At 36.5% G+C, this 15,876-nt stretch overlaps 1 protein-coding gene across 5 annotated transcripts in view; it reads left to right on the top strand.

Moving 5' to 3' along the window:
- The window catches only part of lama2 (laminin, alpha 2), a 153,707-nt gene that overhangs the window by 118,779 nt on the left and 19,052 nt on the right, over positions 1-15,876 (top strand). For all 5 annotated transcript variants that reach the window (XM_081602472.1, XM_081602471.1, XM_081602473.1 and 2 more), the window contains 17 exons: positions 1,114-1,276; positions 4,191-4,269; positions 4,356-4,487; positions 5,338-5,454; positions 5,600-5,763; positions 6,138-6,276; positions 6,834-6,936; positions 8,055-8,171; positions 8,289-8,471; positions 9,259-9,413; positions 10,907-11,050; positions 12,920-13,053; positions 14,421-14,580; positions 14,660-14,784; positions 14,989-15,151; positions 15,297-15,441; positions 15,523-15,661. In XM_081602472.1, coding sequence (XP_081458598.1) covers positions 1,114-1,276; positions 4,191-4,269; positions 4,356-4,487; positions 5,338-5,454; positions 5,600-5,763; positions 6,138-6,276; positions 6,834-6,936; positions 8,055-8,171; positions 8,289-8,471; positions 9,259-9,413; positions 10,907-11,050; positions 12,920-13,053; positions 14,421-14,580; positions 14,660-14,784; positions 14,989-15,151; positions 15,297-15,441; positions 15,523-15,661 — 2,362 coding nt within the window. The remainder of the gene's footprint in view (positions 1-1,113; positions 1,277-4,190; positions 4,270-4,355; positions 4,488-5,337; positions 5,455-5,599; positions 5,764-6,137; positions 6,277-6,833; positions 6,937-8,054; positions 8,172-8,288; positions 8,472-9,258; positions 9,414-10,906; positions 11,051-12,919; positions 13,054-14,420; positions 14,581-14,659; positions 14,785-14,988; positions 15,152-15,296; positions 15,442-15,522; positions 15,662-15,876) is intronic.

Genomic DNA, 15,876 nt, shown 5'->3' with positions numbered 1-15,876 from the left:
TAAGTTCTAATAATTGATTAAGATAGCTTGTGTCGTTATAAACACTGACAGGTGAAGTGACTAGTACTGTCTTTTTTTATTTGCTTATACTGGTATTTTGAAAGGTGAACTGGTGGTGAGACAATTTAAGAACTGAACCAAAGTGCCACTGCATTTACACAACACTTTATTGTGTATGAATCTGCAAAGCCTTAGACCAGTTATTTTGGCCCGGCTGATACCTATCTGAACAAACAAACATTGGACATGTAAGTATGAAAACAAAGCAATGGAACAAGGTGGCCTTGTCTCAAAATCTTAAGATGCACTTTGGAAAGAAAATAAGCCGACAGAAGCAGAATGTTCTTGCAATGTTGAGCTGGGAAACCTTATTCTGCCACAGTGTGGATATTACTTTGAAGCGTACAACCTACCTAATCATTGTGCCACATCATACAATCCATTTCAGAGAAATAGGTTTTCTTGAATTAGATTCATTCTTTCAACAAGATGCTGTGCAATAGCACAATGTGAAAACTGTTTCAGGAGGAGCAAGATGATTTTCGAGTGTTGACTTTGAGTCCAAATTACCCAAGTATTCAGTTAATGATCTGTGGGGTTTGCTGGACAAACAAGTCCAATCCATGGAGGCCTCACCTAAATGATCTGCAGCTGATATTTAGCTGTCGGATAAATCGGCACACCGTCAGGCTTCCAGTGGAGTTCATTACAGCTCTAACAAGTGTAGTTTAAAGAAGTCATAGCAATGATTTTGAAGATGGAAATGAGAAATATTTATGCCCATCGACCCTTTAATACCTTGATCCAAGTTGCTGGAAGTCTTTTACATACATCAACAAAAAATATCCCCTTATTCCACAGTTTCTGTTGCAAATGAAAACCAAGCTTAAAATTAATGTCTAAAATGTAAAATTAGATTTGAAATATTTGTTGGCATTTGCACCAACACAGTTTCAACTCCCAGCTTTGTTTTCTCAATTTCCTACAGTTGAAACACAAGAGAAGCCGCAATAGTGTTTTCCTTATTGTTTTCACAACTGCAGCTACATGAACTCAATCTGTCCGTTGGCAGCGTCCTCATAGCAGTGCCTCTGCGTGTCTCTTTACGTCCAGACCTCCAAACCAAGGCAGCTGAGTTGAACAAGACCCTCTCGCGGAAAGATGGAGCTCCAGACAAAAGCCTTAGCGAGATGAAGGAGGAGATCCAGGCAATGCTAGCTGAGATGAGAAAACGGCAGCTGGGAGGGATGAAAAGCATTGCAGAGGAAGAGAAGGAGTATGAGAACACACACACACACACACACACACACACACCCATGGCTCAGGTGTTTTACCTCTCTCCCACACAGAGATTTTTTTTTTCAGTCATCTATTTTATTCTTTAATACATAAAAAGTGGATAAACTGACTCTCTTTTTTGATATACAAAGTGAAAAGTTGTTTTCAAAGCATTGAGAAAACAAATATTTTAATTATAGTCATGTATTTTTTTGCATGGTTTATTTTTTGTTCAAAATATCTTGGTATATTTTATCATCTGCAGCTCAGGATAATGCTTAATGTATCTGTTTGCATAGTGCCTCCTGTAATTTTTGCATTATTTAATAACTCCATTGTCTCTTGCATATCTTGCTTGCTGCTGAGTCTCCTCACCACTTATTTTTTCATATTTTGTTTTTTTAATTTCAACCAACCAACAAAAGAGAATGAGGAACAGATGTGAAAAACATATTGAAAGTTGTTTTTTCCAACTATTTCTAATACTGAATGTTTTATGTTTACTCTTTCCTCAAAACAAGGCAGCAATTGATTTTTTAAAAACTTCTCACTTTTCAACTTTTACATTTATTTGACTTTTCTGTTTTACCTTCTATCTCAAATGTTTCTCTTTAAAATTTAAGTTAGAAATCAAAAAATATTTTGCGAAACAGCATTTTATGCATGAAAATGAAGGTATTTGTTTTTCAAAATTGTATTTGTCTAAGTTTGAGTTGTTGCATCATAATAACTCGACACTTTAAAAGATGTTCTACAGTTAATAGTAATTTCGATTACGTTTCTTAAAATTGGCTGTTTAGCTTTTCTAGTACATATTCAGAAGAAAACAGGATAAATAATCCTAAATCTCAAAAAATGTATTGATTTATTTTCTTGCTTTGTTTCTTTTTTGACACTGGAGAGCTAAAAAGGTGAGCAGGTATTTGATAGCCGCACATGTCTTTCTGTTTGTTGTAGCAAAGAGGTTTTTCACCATCACTCGTTAACGTTCTCTCTCATTCTCTCTCAAGGCATTTGGCGGAATTAGCAATCTGTCTCTTCATACCTCTTTCCCCTTTTGTCTCTCTCAGCAGTAAAGGTCGATGAGTTAATTAAAAATATCACCGTAGGGGCACAAACGGAGACAGTCATAAAGACACAAAGAACATGTAATGAGACAGAAAAAACACAGGAGAGGGGGACAGCTGACGGATGGATAGAGAGAATAAGTGATGGAGAGACAAAGAGAAATCGCTTCAGCCACTAAATGAGTTGGTCTGCACTTCATTATTTGACTGACGCCTGAGGGGAGATTTCATCCAGAGCACCAGATAAAAAAAACAAACAAGAAAAAACAAATTTATGGCTCTATGAAATATGCAAAACTTTCAGCTATGCAGTAGTTTTTATATATTTCTCACATTGGACGTATTGTTAGTATAGCACTGTCAAGCAAATTTGTTCACATGCTGCAAATTACATTTTATTTAATTCATACACTCGATTTAGAACGCCAGCACACTAGAGCAATAGATGCTGAATGACTAGACAATCCTCAGTTGTTTATATTTTTCTCGTGGTATTCCCTACAGGGTTCATTAAAGTTTGATCATACCCAATCATTGCATTCCCCATATCCTCAAACACTGTGAAATTTTCCTTTGAGTGATATTATCTGGAGGACACGAGATCCTTCTTGTGGTAATTATTGATGTAAGAGAAGAAAAATAAGACTCATTAAAGGGTGCGATTGTAAACATGAAGCTACTAAAGTATTTTAAATGCTTCCAAAGAGAGAACGCTCACTAAAAGGGCATGCCACCGCAACACACATCACAATGTTGCGAACCAATGGTTACTCTGTATAAAACAAAGCATGTTGCTAGCAGTCATTTTGCATACTTTCTAAGGTTTGTTAACCATACAGAAAAGCTACAACAAAAGATGCCGTCAGTCACCTTGACAAACTCCAGTTAGTGTTTTATATTCCAAGTACCAGCAGTGGTACCATCACCTTGTGACTCACCTGTTTTAACATTTGTTCATAAAAAGCAGTTGTATTTCACAGAAATGATCAAACTCAGTCTGTCAATGATTAAAATTTGCATTTTAATGTAACTGATAAAGCAACTTTTAGATGCTTAGTTACCAAACAAAATATAGAAATATTATCACCAAATCATATTTATGCTGTAGAAATTACTTCTATGTCTAATTTTACTACTCTATTATAACTCAGGCTTATATAAATATATGTGAATCAATCTGTTAATAGTATATTTCATATACTTTTGTAAATCATGAATCTTCACAGGGGATAATTTATATTCAATATTGGAAAGGGCAGATTTTATGATTTTATTCAGAGATATAAAAGGTTATAAAAAGACAGTGAAAAGAATCAGAATTACTCCCAAGTCCAGTTTGATTAATATTATCTATGTATATTTACACACAGTTGCTGATTAGAAACATAAGGAAACATCTGAACTAACTACAGATATAAAGACAAACAGGCTTATATTAAAAAGAAAAACAGGGTGTTCAACAAAATACAATACAACTGAATCGTCCTACATTGTGCCTCTTTTGGAAACAGCAGCTCTGGCTTTATGAAGCTGAAGCTTTCACACAACATCTGGTTCTTTTCTCTCTTTCATCACTTCAAGGAAAACTTTCTATTGTTGATACACTGAACCTCGTCTCTCGCCAAGACATGGCTTAGCTCTTGCTGTGACTAACTGTATGTGCTCTTATAGGTTTGAAAACTGGCTCAGAAACAGGTAGAAGATGCCATTAGTTTTGTGGTGTTTTTTAGTTGTTTATGCATTTGTAAAAAAAACCACATATAAATAAGTTCTCCTCCTGTTTTATGAATCATAATATCCATATCCAAGATATGAATGTAAATGAACTTTCTTCCTCCTCTGCAGTCTAGCAGAAGAGCTGTATCAGAAAGTCAAAAGGATGTTTGGTGACCCTCATCAGGCCACTGAAGACTTGAAAGCAGAGGTAATCATGATCTCTGGTTACAAATCTTGTTTTCAAATGTATTAAATGACTTTGATTACCTCAGTACCTCCTCGTGTGTTTCAAAGATTAAAGAGAAGCTGTCTGATCATGAGGAGAAGCTCCAGGAGGCTCAGGATTTACTGAACTCTGCCCAGGGAAAGGCGAGGCAGGCTGGCTCGCTGGCGGAGCAAAACAAAGCCAACCTCACCGCTCTGCAGGTGCAGCCCAACTCAAACATGCATAAGAATCAGGACATAATTGTCTGTTGGACTGTAAGGTTGACTATATATATATAGTAAATGTTAATTTTCTGCAGCTGTAATTAAACTGTTTTTCTCTTATTAAAAGGTAATATACCTTAAAGTGTTTCTACTCCACCAGCTGTTAAGAGTTTGCAGTTTAACTTTTACTGCTTAGGTTCAAAATGTACATTAAATCTAAAAAAAACAAAACATGCTTAGGTCTTTTGCAGGTAGCTGCAGCTGTTTACGACTGGTTCTCCTGAAATAAATTGTTTAAATGCCTATTAATTTCTTAGATTATTTCCTTGGCTTTAGAATGTTTCTTTTTCATCAAGAAGAACCATAAAGTGCTTTAGATTAAACAAAATAAAATGATTAACAACTTCAAATACTAAAAAAAATGAATGAAATGAACAGATCTGAGAAAGTTCCTAAAAAAATTAGCACTGGAATGTTGAAATTTTACGTTAAATTCTGGGAAGATTGTGATGTATTTGGTATCTTTATCATTTTTAGTGATGCAACAGATACAGGAGAAAAAGATTTATTTCCATTTGAATAAGTTATGATTTTATCACTTTGATACAACTATATGATTTATGGCTCAGCTCTTGAAAGTTCAATAAAACTGGTCAGATACTAGTCGGCTATATGTCATGTAGAAATTACCTGAAAGAAAAAGCCAATATTTAGCAAAACTCCTTTTCTGGCACCCATTTTAAAAATTAGAAGGCAAACTGGCTTCTCAAAAAGAAAACTATAGAAAATCAAAAACATTCAGATAAAAATAGTATATTGCTGCAGATGTTAATATTTTTTTTTACAGAGGAAGCGAGATGCAGTCAATGCTGTCAAACAAGACGCGCAGAAGGTCCTTGGAGAAGGAAGTGATCTTCTAGATGATGCAAACCAGCTGTCTGACAACATCAACAAGGACCTGGAGGTACTAAATCAAGAAAAATCCCAAAGACTTTTCATAGTTGTTCATTCTGACTGAACTTGTTTGGCTAAGAGTTACAATGAAAAAAAGAAACTTCTTTTATTTTGGTAAGTAATGATGAATTTAATCCTCTGATCTCCATTCTCAGGAGTTGGAGGAGATGGACAGAGAGCTCGATCCGCTTCGTGCTCAGCTGGATGACGAAGTTCAGGGCCTCTCTGACGGCTTGAGCGATGGCCGCCTGGCTGAACACGTCCGCGAAGCAGAGGAACACGCCAAACAGCTAAATGAATCGGCAGCCATTTTGGATGGGTGAATACAGTACAAACAGATCATTGTTTTGCCTTCTCCCATGTTTTTTTGCATGATAGATCCCTCAGCTATGCAGTGGAAAGTTAAATTAAATGACGAATAATTGAAAAAGATACAAGATGTATATTTTTATATTCCAAATGTTTTGATTTGTAGCTATAAATATTGTTTATCTTAAAGGGTAAAAGGTGGAATTTTATTTTCCAATTCAGCGTAATATAACTATTATTGATTTCAAGGCTAAAATTTTAGGATTTGGTATAAATGCCATTAACACAGGCAAAATTAAGATGTTTGACTGGAAAAAGGTTTGTGTAGAAGTTGATTTAATCTATCTTTGTTTTTTTCCTTCTTTCTCACTCTTCACCTCACAGTATTTTGGCCGAAGCTAAAAACCTGTCCTTCAATGCAACTGCTGCTGTCCATGCTTACAGTAACATTAAAGCCAATGTTGATGCTGCAGAAAAAGAGGCTCAAGCAGCCAAACAGACGGCAAATGAGGCTCTGGCACTGGTGAGGATTCAGAAATTCATTAATATCTTTTGAATAAAGTAAAAATGTTATTTTTGGTGTTTTGCATGCGGGTTTTATAATTGCTTAAAATTAAGATACAAATTAAGACATTTATTTATTACAACTTAATTCTACAGTCTTCAGGAGTATGCAAGTACTAGAACCATCAAGACCCTGGAAGTCTATTCTCAGCACAATATATTTGTATTCAGTAAGAAAATATATTATTGGCTCTCCCTTGGTTATCACAGACATCATAGCAATATTTATACTTTTATTATTCAAAATTAGAGGGCAATAAAGTTCAAGCTCTAAGAAGATTTTGGAAAAACAGAATAAAAACGATCACAGACAAGTAAAATAAAAGTAGTAGTTTGACTCCATTATTTTCAAAATAATAATGAATAATGTAAAGTCATTAAATCCAGAAAAGTGTTTCTTTTTGTCATGACAGACTTTTTTTAAAGTCTTTTGTATCTTTAGTTTCTGAAAGCATTATTTCTCGAGTTGTTAGAAGGTTTATGTGTTTATATGGTTGGTATGTTTTGCTGTTTCAGGCTTTGGGTCCTGATGTCCCTGTAAAGGAAGCAGCTCAGAATGCCCTCCAGAAGAGCCAAATACTGCTGAACAAAGCCAAACAACTTCAGAATGATGTTAAAGGTACGGGGTCGGCACACTGGACTGCAGACATAAACATTTTCTTAAAAGTATGAAATCACTCTTGGAAAGTCGATCCTTGATTATGGAGACCTAAATTGAGCAAGTTTAGCTTGATAATCAGAATTACGTCATTTCTTTTTATTATCTCATTTTAAGGTAATAAAGTTGACTGTTCTTTAATTGATTGTTTTTTCTTCTGAATTATATTAAAGTTGCTAAGGAGTGACAAAAAATGAGGAAATTTATACACCATTTATACATTTCATGGCAACTAATTTATCCCTGTGGGTTATTATAGACATTTTCTAAACCATATAATTATCTTCTAAAATTATGTTAAGTTTATGGTTGGAATTGTTGTCTCTACCCCAATTTATATTACCAGAATGATCAGTTTAATTATCCTGAAATTCACCACTGCAGTTGTTTTTTCCTTGCAAACTAAAGAAGAAAAATATTTGCAGAAAATCATTGATTTTCTTGTTGTGTTTGATGTCTTCCCTTCCAGCGTGGTGCTGTCCTGGAGGACTGTAGAAGGGTTACATGGTTACATAGAAAATGGAAGAGGTTTCTTTGAAAATGAGCTTTATAAACCAAATAGAAATAAAATGTATGCATTTTTGATTTCCAATTTTCCTCCAGGTCAGCTGAGGGCATTTAAAGGGCCGGCTGTTGCCCTCTGACCTTTAGACGCCCAGGTCTGCTGTACTGCATTGATTTCATTTGTTAGAAAGTGAAATCAGTGGGGGGAATGCTTAAAAATCTATTTGTTTGATTGGATTTAAAAAAGTGTTGAATGTGGAAAGGTCAGTAAGAATAATGCAAACCCACAGGTGGCGAGTGTGCAATGTGCAATGAAAAAGTTATTTTCAGTTTTTTGAAAGTGAAATACCTTGTATAAACAACAAAGTATTTCAGCTGACACAAGTCATAGATGTGCATAGATTCTAAACTTTATGTTGATTTTTGTAAAGTTATTTACTTGGAATAATCTCTTATTTTATCTTTGCTTCAGAATATCTGCATCCTTTTCCTTTGTCTGCGATCTCACTGATCCTGTTGACCAGGAAAGGGAAGAGGGATATTTTACTAGATATCACCATTTGCTTTGTGTGTAGAAAATGCAGATGATGTGGCTGGACTAAAGGCCAGAGTTAAAGCAGCTAAAGACAAAACCAAAGGCCTTCTAACAGCTGTTAATGGAACCCTGGCGACACTCAGAGCGATCCCCAATGGTAAGATTGTGATTTTTAATTTGTTTGTGTCCAAACAAATCAATCACCCTCTTTTTTTTTTTTTTTAACAAATTAAAATGACAGCCATCTTTTAGCTATGTGTGGCATTTCTTACAGATACGTCTGCTAAACTAGCAGCTACAAAAGCAGTAGCAGCTGATGCCAACGCTACAGCCGTAGACGTCCTGGAGCGCCTGGCGGACCTGAACCTGCGCCTTGGAGGCCTGCAGCTGAACAGCAGCAAGCTGGAGGACGACGTCAACGCAGCCAATCGGATGATCCAGGACCCTGAAAAAAACAGTAAAGTGCTTTATTATCTTGCATCTCCATTAACTCGTGAATCAATAAATGAAATGATATAAGCTTGATGAATTTATATTTAATGTAATTCAGTACTAATTCCAAAGTCAACAATTTTTAGAAACTTTGGTAAATTCAACTCGATGTTTGATATTTTTCTTCTTGTTTCTCTTTTTTCAATCCCCACAGCAATCAGTATGTATATTTCACTTACCTTGATAAAAATCATTTATTATTGTAATCGGTGCACCAATACTACACTCTAGCAATGTGTTTGGCTTTTACAGTTTTCTAATCAGTTCTTGTTTATTGACAAAACAAAACACTAAATTCCAGTTTTTAACACAACGTGGCAATCAGTTTTGTTTTAATAGCCTCAGTTAATACCGATGTAAACAGTTCTCTACAGCTGTATTGATGCACCTTACACTAATTTTTTGGCTGTCTTTAGTATCTATACAGCTGCTTCTATTAATTCAAAATGAGCATGAATTCTCAGCTCATTGCAAGGCATATAACGCCTTTCTGATTTTTAGCTCTTTCTATCACTGCCCTACATAATGTACACTGTAAAATTAAAGCAGTTCTCTTTGAATGCTAAGCTACACTAATTTCTTTGGCTCTCAATTTCGTTTCTCGCTCTTCTTTTGTATTTCTGTTCTTTCAGTTATCTCGTATCTTGCAAGCTTTCCACTTTCAGCTGAGATTTACTCTGTAGTATTTGTGTAAGAAGTATTGTTGTGCCAGTGTTTATGCTCATTTTGCTCCATCTCTCTCTGCTCTTTAGTCCATGCTGCTGGAGCCAAAGTAAAGGATTTGGAGGATGAAGCCGACAGACTGCTGGAGAAGCTGCAACCGATAAAAGAGCTTCAAGACAATTTGAGGCGCAACATCTCACAAATAAAGGAGCTGATCAACCAGGCCAGGAAGCAAGCAAATTCGGTATGTGTTTTTGATATTCACATATGTTACTGCAATCAGTTGATGCTGTAAATATTCTTCCTATACTTCTGAGCCATAGATTTCTTGTGTGTTTTTGAATGTTCGTGTGTAAATGTTTTAATAATGTATGTTTTCACAGATACAGTCAGTTCGCAAAGTGAAAGTCACATGGGTACATCATGTACTTTTACTGTTCATTTTGATGAACAGAAAATTGTGGCTCTATAACTGAAAAGTAGGGTATCCGAAAACAACAGTAGTACATAAAGTCAAGCATTACCTTTTTTTGTGTGAAAAGAATAGCTTTTTTTTTTCATACATTCTGTTTTTATTTCAGTTCTGTTTTCACAGTGAGCTGCAAATGTTGCTATTAAATACAATTGAGATGATCTGTTGCAGGTTGTATGCAGAACTGCTGCTGTTCTACTGAAAGTATGACCATGAAATTTGCAGTACATGTAGTGAACACTTGGTTGGGTCTGCTTTTGCCTAAATTACTGCATCAGTGCAGCATGACATGGAGCCAAATGAGCCTGTGGCTCTGATGAGGTCTGAAGGAAGCAGAGTTTTTTTTTAATTCAACCCATCAGTTTGTTTGTGTCATGTGTGATATAATAGCAGCTCATAGTTTTGTTTGTTGTTTTTTTGTGGGGTTTAGGTAAGACCTGGTTAGTCATACCATGGTCATTACATTAGCTAGTTGGACCTGTTGGTGATATAGGCAGGTGTCGAGTCTGTTTGCTAGTTGGACCTGTTGGTGATATAGGCAGGTGTCGAGTCTGTTTGCTAGTTGGACCTGTTGGTGATATAGGCAGGTGTCGAGTCTGTTTGGTAAAAAACAAATCAGCATCTCCAAGAAGAAAGCTGAAAGTGATCTGTAATTTCTTGGTGAAGAACTGCTTTGATTTTGGACTTGAGAAAACACATGAGCAACAACAAAACAACAAAAGAAACTCTTAATTGAAGTTTGGTTCACAATCCCCTTTTACTATCGCTCTGTTTCCTTCCACTCGACTTTAATATACTTACAGCAGTAGCAGTTTGTCAACACCATGCTTCTTTAGCAAAAATCTCCTTTAGAGGGTTTCGTTTATGAAAGCAGTGTCTTTTAAGCTTCAATAAGGGTACAACATACAATTTCTGTATGAAAAATCTTCTTCATAGTGATCTTATGTCATGAATATGTTTTGAAAAAAACTTAATTGTGGGCTTACCATAGTAAAAGAAAATTAACACAAAAGAAACACCTGAAATACATCTGTTTGTAAAATTGAATGACATTCTAATGTCCTAAAATTCACCTGAATATACATTATAACCTCAAATCATATCAAGTTTGATTTAAAATTGTTTGAATTTATTTCTATGAATTATTTTTTCTCTCCACCGAAAGAAAAAAAATAAGTTTGTTCTGGACAGTCAACAAAGAAATGCTTGTGAAAACTGTTTTTGTTCCGTGTTAATATAGTTTCTAATGTCCCGCTATATTCCAGATCAAAGTCTCAGTTTCATCAGGTGGTGACTGCCTCCGCAGTTATCGCCCCGACATCAGAAAAGGGAGGTACAACACCATCATCCTTCATGTTAAAACCACCACACCTGATAACCTCCTCTTTTACCTGGGATCTGCCAAATATGCAAGTATAAAATTCGTTTTAATGTTTTGGACTCCCACACTACAGCCGCTAAATAGATTTTTTTTGCAGGCGTATCTTCTGTAATATTGCATTAATTAAGGTTAACGTTGTACAACATTTATCCCGCTTGAAAGTTCAGTTTAGCAAACACAAAGACCTGCACACACAGAGCCAAGTCGTGTCCGCGTCTTAAACCAGACAAAGAAGCAGCCGCGCTCAGCCTGCAAATACTCCCAGAGTGATTTGTCTGTGAGAATAATTAATACGTCTTGACACATACCCACCAGCACCCTTAAAATACAACACAGCGCTGTTTAAAGGTACTGCTTATAGTCCCAAAGTGTGTGCACTGTGTTTGTGTGTGCGCTGGAGTGGAGTGGCAATTAACAACAAGCTTGTGTTGCTCTCAGCTTTACCCTGATTTCCCCAGAGAAATCTTTGCTTTGCTTCATCTGACTGGGACGTCTTCGGCACATATGTGTTTGTGTCTCTCATGGATATTCTAATTCAGTATAAATAATAATTTAGTGTGTGTTTTTGTTCACATCTTACATTTTTACTAATAGTGAAGTGCTAGTTGAATAATAATGCCTCCCTGTGATCTCTGCTAATGAATAATCGCCGATACTCTGGAGAGACTAGAAAGAAAAGTGCGCGCACTCGTGTGTTTGCCTGTGATTTGTGTGTTCAGATGCGACTTCCTGATAATCTCTAATTGTGCATAAGGTTATATGAATAATTATTTTTGTGTAGTTCAAAGACAGCAGAAGAGTCTGCATGCTCAGAATTCACTCATCATTTTTTTTAAACTCATACATAAGTAATAAGATTGTTAATAAAAATACAACAAAATCCTGTGAAAATCCAGTTAAAGGGGCCACTGGAGAAAACTTCAGCTCTTGTACTGGCTGAGAAATCACTTCATCATTGTATTTTATATTCACCTCCTGGATAAATGCTCCAGCTGGCTCTGCTTAATGGTATTGAGAATCTTACTATCCCCAGATCCTTTACAACAAATATCGTCATATAAAACTCTCTTACTAATGGGTGGGATGCTGATAGGTTTCCAAATCGTCCCTTTTACAGTGAGATTTGTGTGGTCTGTAATCTCCTTTTGTACCTTCACTGAAAAACTCAAATCTGACCACATTAATCTGTTATCACCTAACTGTCACGCACATTAATATGAGAGGAGAGGGTCGCTTACTTTTATACTTTGCTCCATTTATAAAGTTGGATTTGTTCTCATTTATTCGCATTGCTGTTACATTTAAAGAACACAGATTTTGACTGCAGTACCTTTTGTACACATTCAAGGCCACAATACTGCTGCCTATTTTTCATAAAAGTCAGATTTATCCTCCTAATATTGAGAATGTTGGATAATTAATGTATTACTTTCACAAAAGATTTCTTATCAACTAGCACATTTAATGAGATGTCAACTTATTGTGCATCAACTGCAGTTTTCTGTTTGACAAATGTGCAAAAAAATGCCATGCAGTTAAAATGTTAAAAGTTGGGTACAGTGTTTCCCAAAAATATTAATGCACCTTGAGTTTTGTCTGCATCCTGTCATGTTCAAATCACGAGCTTCAGTGTATTATATTGGAGTTTTCCACTCCATAATTTGGAATTGGAAAATCATACTTGATTTTCAAAATAAAAATATGAATAAAAATGTGAAAGGGTGGCATGCAATCAGTCTCTTTTGGGTACATACTCTTAACTACCTCCAGATGTCACCAACATGTGAAAAAAAGTCAGGGTTTGCCACTTAACAATATGTTGACATGAAACTTGAACACAGCTTACTGCACAAAAGTGTACAAGTAGTTTCTTTAGCTTGTTTTCTCTGTACCTCAGGTTGATTTCTTGGCCTTGGAAATGCGCAAGGGGAAGGTGAATTTCCTTTGGGATGTGGGTTCGGGTGTGGGAAGGGTTGAATATCCCCATCACACAATCAACGATGGGAACTGGCACCGGATAGAAGCGTCTCGGTAAGCAACTTGCCCTGATGCACGTGTCACTCTTCCAATTCATATGTAGAACGTAAATTCAAATCTTGTGTTGCACTTTTGGCAAGATGTAGTTAGCCAATCATTTTGCAGTTTATCACAAACTCAGCCAAAGAAAAATATGAAACGATGTTCTGCCTGCTTTCACAATATTTTCCTGCTACCTTGTCTTGTCTTACACCTCTCTCACATTATTTAACAAATAATAATCAATACCAACAGCAAAGACAAAACAGCAGAAGCCCCAAAACATTGTCTTACTCATGCTAGAGTAGAAAACATGTTTTTACAGCTGGGAAATCTAGAGTTTGCAGTCTTGTCAGCCTTTGGCACACCATTACATAGATTCACTGCAATCTATTTTTCCTTCCCTCTGTAAGCTGCAGTGTTGTTGTTTACACACTCTCTCATTCACATAAAGGAAGAGTCCCACCTGCTCCATGCATTTTCCATCAGAGAGACTTCCCAGAGGTGTTTACTGATGGCATCACACAGACTTCTCTGTCTTTAAAATATTCCCCCACTGCTGAATGTTACTCCTGCCTTGAAAACAAACTTTCAAGGTGGATGGCTGTGAGGAGAGGTTCAGTCGGCACACACACTGTGTTTTTGTCATTTCGGTTTACAATCAAAAGGTCCAAGAAAACTAATATCAGGTGAACATATAACATTTAGTCACTGTAGAGTCTCTAGGAAACGTATAGAACTTGTTGACGTATTTGACCGTGTTGACCATTATATAGCAGTAGATTGGTTTTCAAATCACCTCAGTGCCACAGGGCTCTATATTAGGTCCCCTTCTATTTATAAGCTATATCAGCCATCTTGGTCTAAACATCTCTGATACTGGGGTTGATAACATGCTTAACTTCAAACTACATGTAGAGAAACTTAAAACACTGAACTTAAAACCTTTTTTTCAGAATAAGTGACCATTTTTACCCCTGAGTAGACATGACTCAGATGACTGAGAGTATATGAGGGAATGTCAGGTTGCTGACTTCCTACATCTGTTCCCTTCTTGCAATGCAAAATGCTGATCTTTATTTCCTTCATCAGCAAGATCACTTGTTTCTTTCTGTCCCATTCCAGTATGACTGGAAAATGACAAGGTTCATTTCATTGTACGCTTCTAAATAAAACACTGAGTCCTTGAGGTCATTTCCATAGCAACTGTTTTCATTTAGAGTGCTTGTAATTTTAATGTTTAACTGTAATTTTTGTATTTGTGTTTGATACTTGCTGAAAAATATATTTTTAATCCGAGTAGGCTATTTCCGGGTTAAATATAGGTTAAGCAAATATGAAAACTAATGAAATTTACTGTACTGCCTTGTTTTCATCTGCAGTAATGGTCTAAATGGCACCATATCAGTATATCCCTTGGAAGGCCCTATGGCTGGCATGATGCCAACCCCAGCCAGTGCCAACTCACCTAAAGCTTTCACCATCTTAGACGTCGACCAGAAGGCCTACCTGTTTGTTGGAGGAATTTTGGGCACTGCAAAGGTATTTGTCTGTCAAAGACGTGACTGACCTAGCTGTGCTTTTTTTTAAACCTTTATTTTTTTATTTTTCTGTCCTGTAGAAGGCAGAAGCAGTCAGAGCATCAACATTTATAGGCTGCATGGGCGAAACCTTCTTGGACGGTAAACCTATCGGTCTGTGGAACTACAGAGAGAGAGAGGGAGACTGTAAAGGTTGTGTTGTCAGGTATGCAGATAAATTTCATATTTTACATCAATATTTCTTGTTTATGTTTGTCCTTTTGCTGTATTTGTGTTCGCAATTTATCATGGGAGTTAACGGACGCCATCTTTTTTTTTTTGCGTTGTTTTTTTTTCTGGCTTGTGAAGCGTTTTTTGGAAGATGGATGAAAACGTTAGGAAATCTGATTATCCTTCTGCGCTCTTGTAGTCCTCAGCGAACTGATGGTGAGGGGACGGTCCAGCTGGACGGTGAAGGCTACGCTGCAGTAGGACGCCCCACAAGGTGGAACCCAAATGTTTCCATCATCACCTTCAAGTTTCGCACTTTCTCTTCTGACGCGCTGCTCATGTATCTGTCCACTGAAGACATGGTATGTTTGCAACAGAGACAAATGACAGGAAACAAACCTGCACATTTTATGAAGTCATATCACCGTCATGGAAATCTTTTTTTGGCATGCATTATATAAATATATTGATCCGTTCACCTCTCTCTGTTAACGTTGCTCTTTGCAGAAGGACTTTATGTCTCTTGAGCTGTCAGAAGGAAAAGTGAAGGTGAATTTTGACCTGGGATCAGGAGTTGGAAGAGCCCTATCAGCTAAACGCCACAATGATGGACGCTGGAAAGCTCTCACCGTGTCGAGGAACAAGAAACAGGGTACTGGCGAGAATTCATAGTCTTTAGTTCATGAAAGCAGATGTAAAAAGGTTACTGAAAATGTCTTTTACCTTGACATAGCCACTGTGATTGTTGTGGACATCGATGATGGTGCTGAAGAAAAGATTGTGGCCGTATCTCAGGGCTCGGCCACTGGTCTGAACCTGAAGGAAAACCAGAAAATCTATTTTGGTGGTCTGCCAACGATCGGAAACTACAGGTACAAACATAAAAAAAAACTCGTAAAGCATAAATATAGAATCCGTTTTTATATAAACATGTTCAATGTTCACACCTCCAGCATAAGAAATTGTTTTTTGTAAGTGTGCTAATGCTTTATGTTCTATTTTAACAGCATGGGAGCCAGGTAAAACAAAAAATGAATTTTACATTCTCTGTTTTAGAAAAAAGGTTCAGATTATCACTGCATGTTGC

Source organism: Poecilia reticulata, chromosome 21 (genome assembly GCF_904066995.2).
Source record: "Poecilia reticulata chromosome 21, P_reticulata-male-v2, whole genome shotgun sequence".
NCBI classification, from domain to species: Eukaryota; Metazoa; Chordata; class Actinopteri; order Cyprinodontiformes; family Poeciliidae; genus Poecilia; species Poecilia reticulata.
The sequence above is the reverse complement of the archived record's forward strand: the minus strand, read 5'-3'. Positions and strand labels throughout refer to the sequence as shown.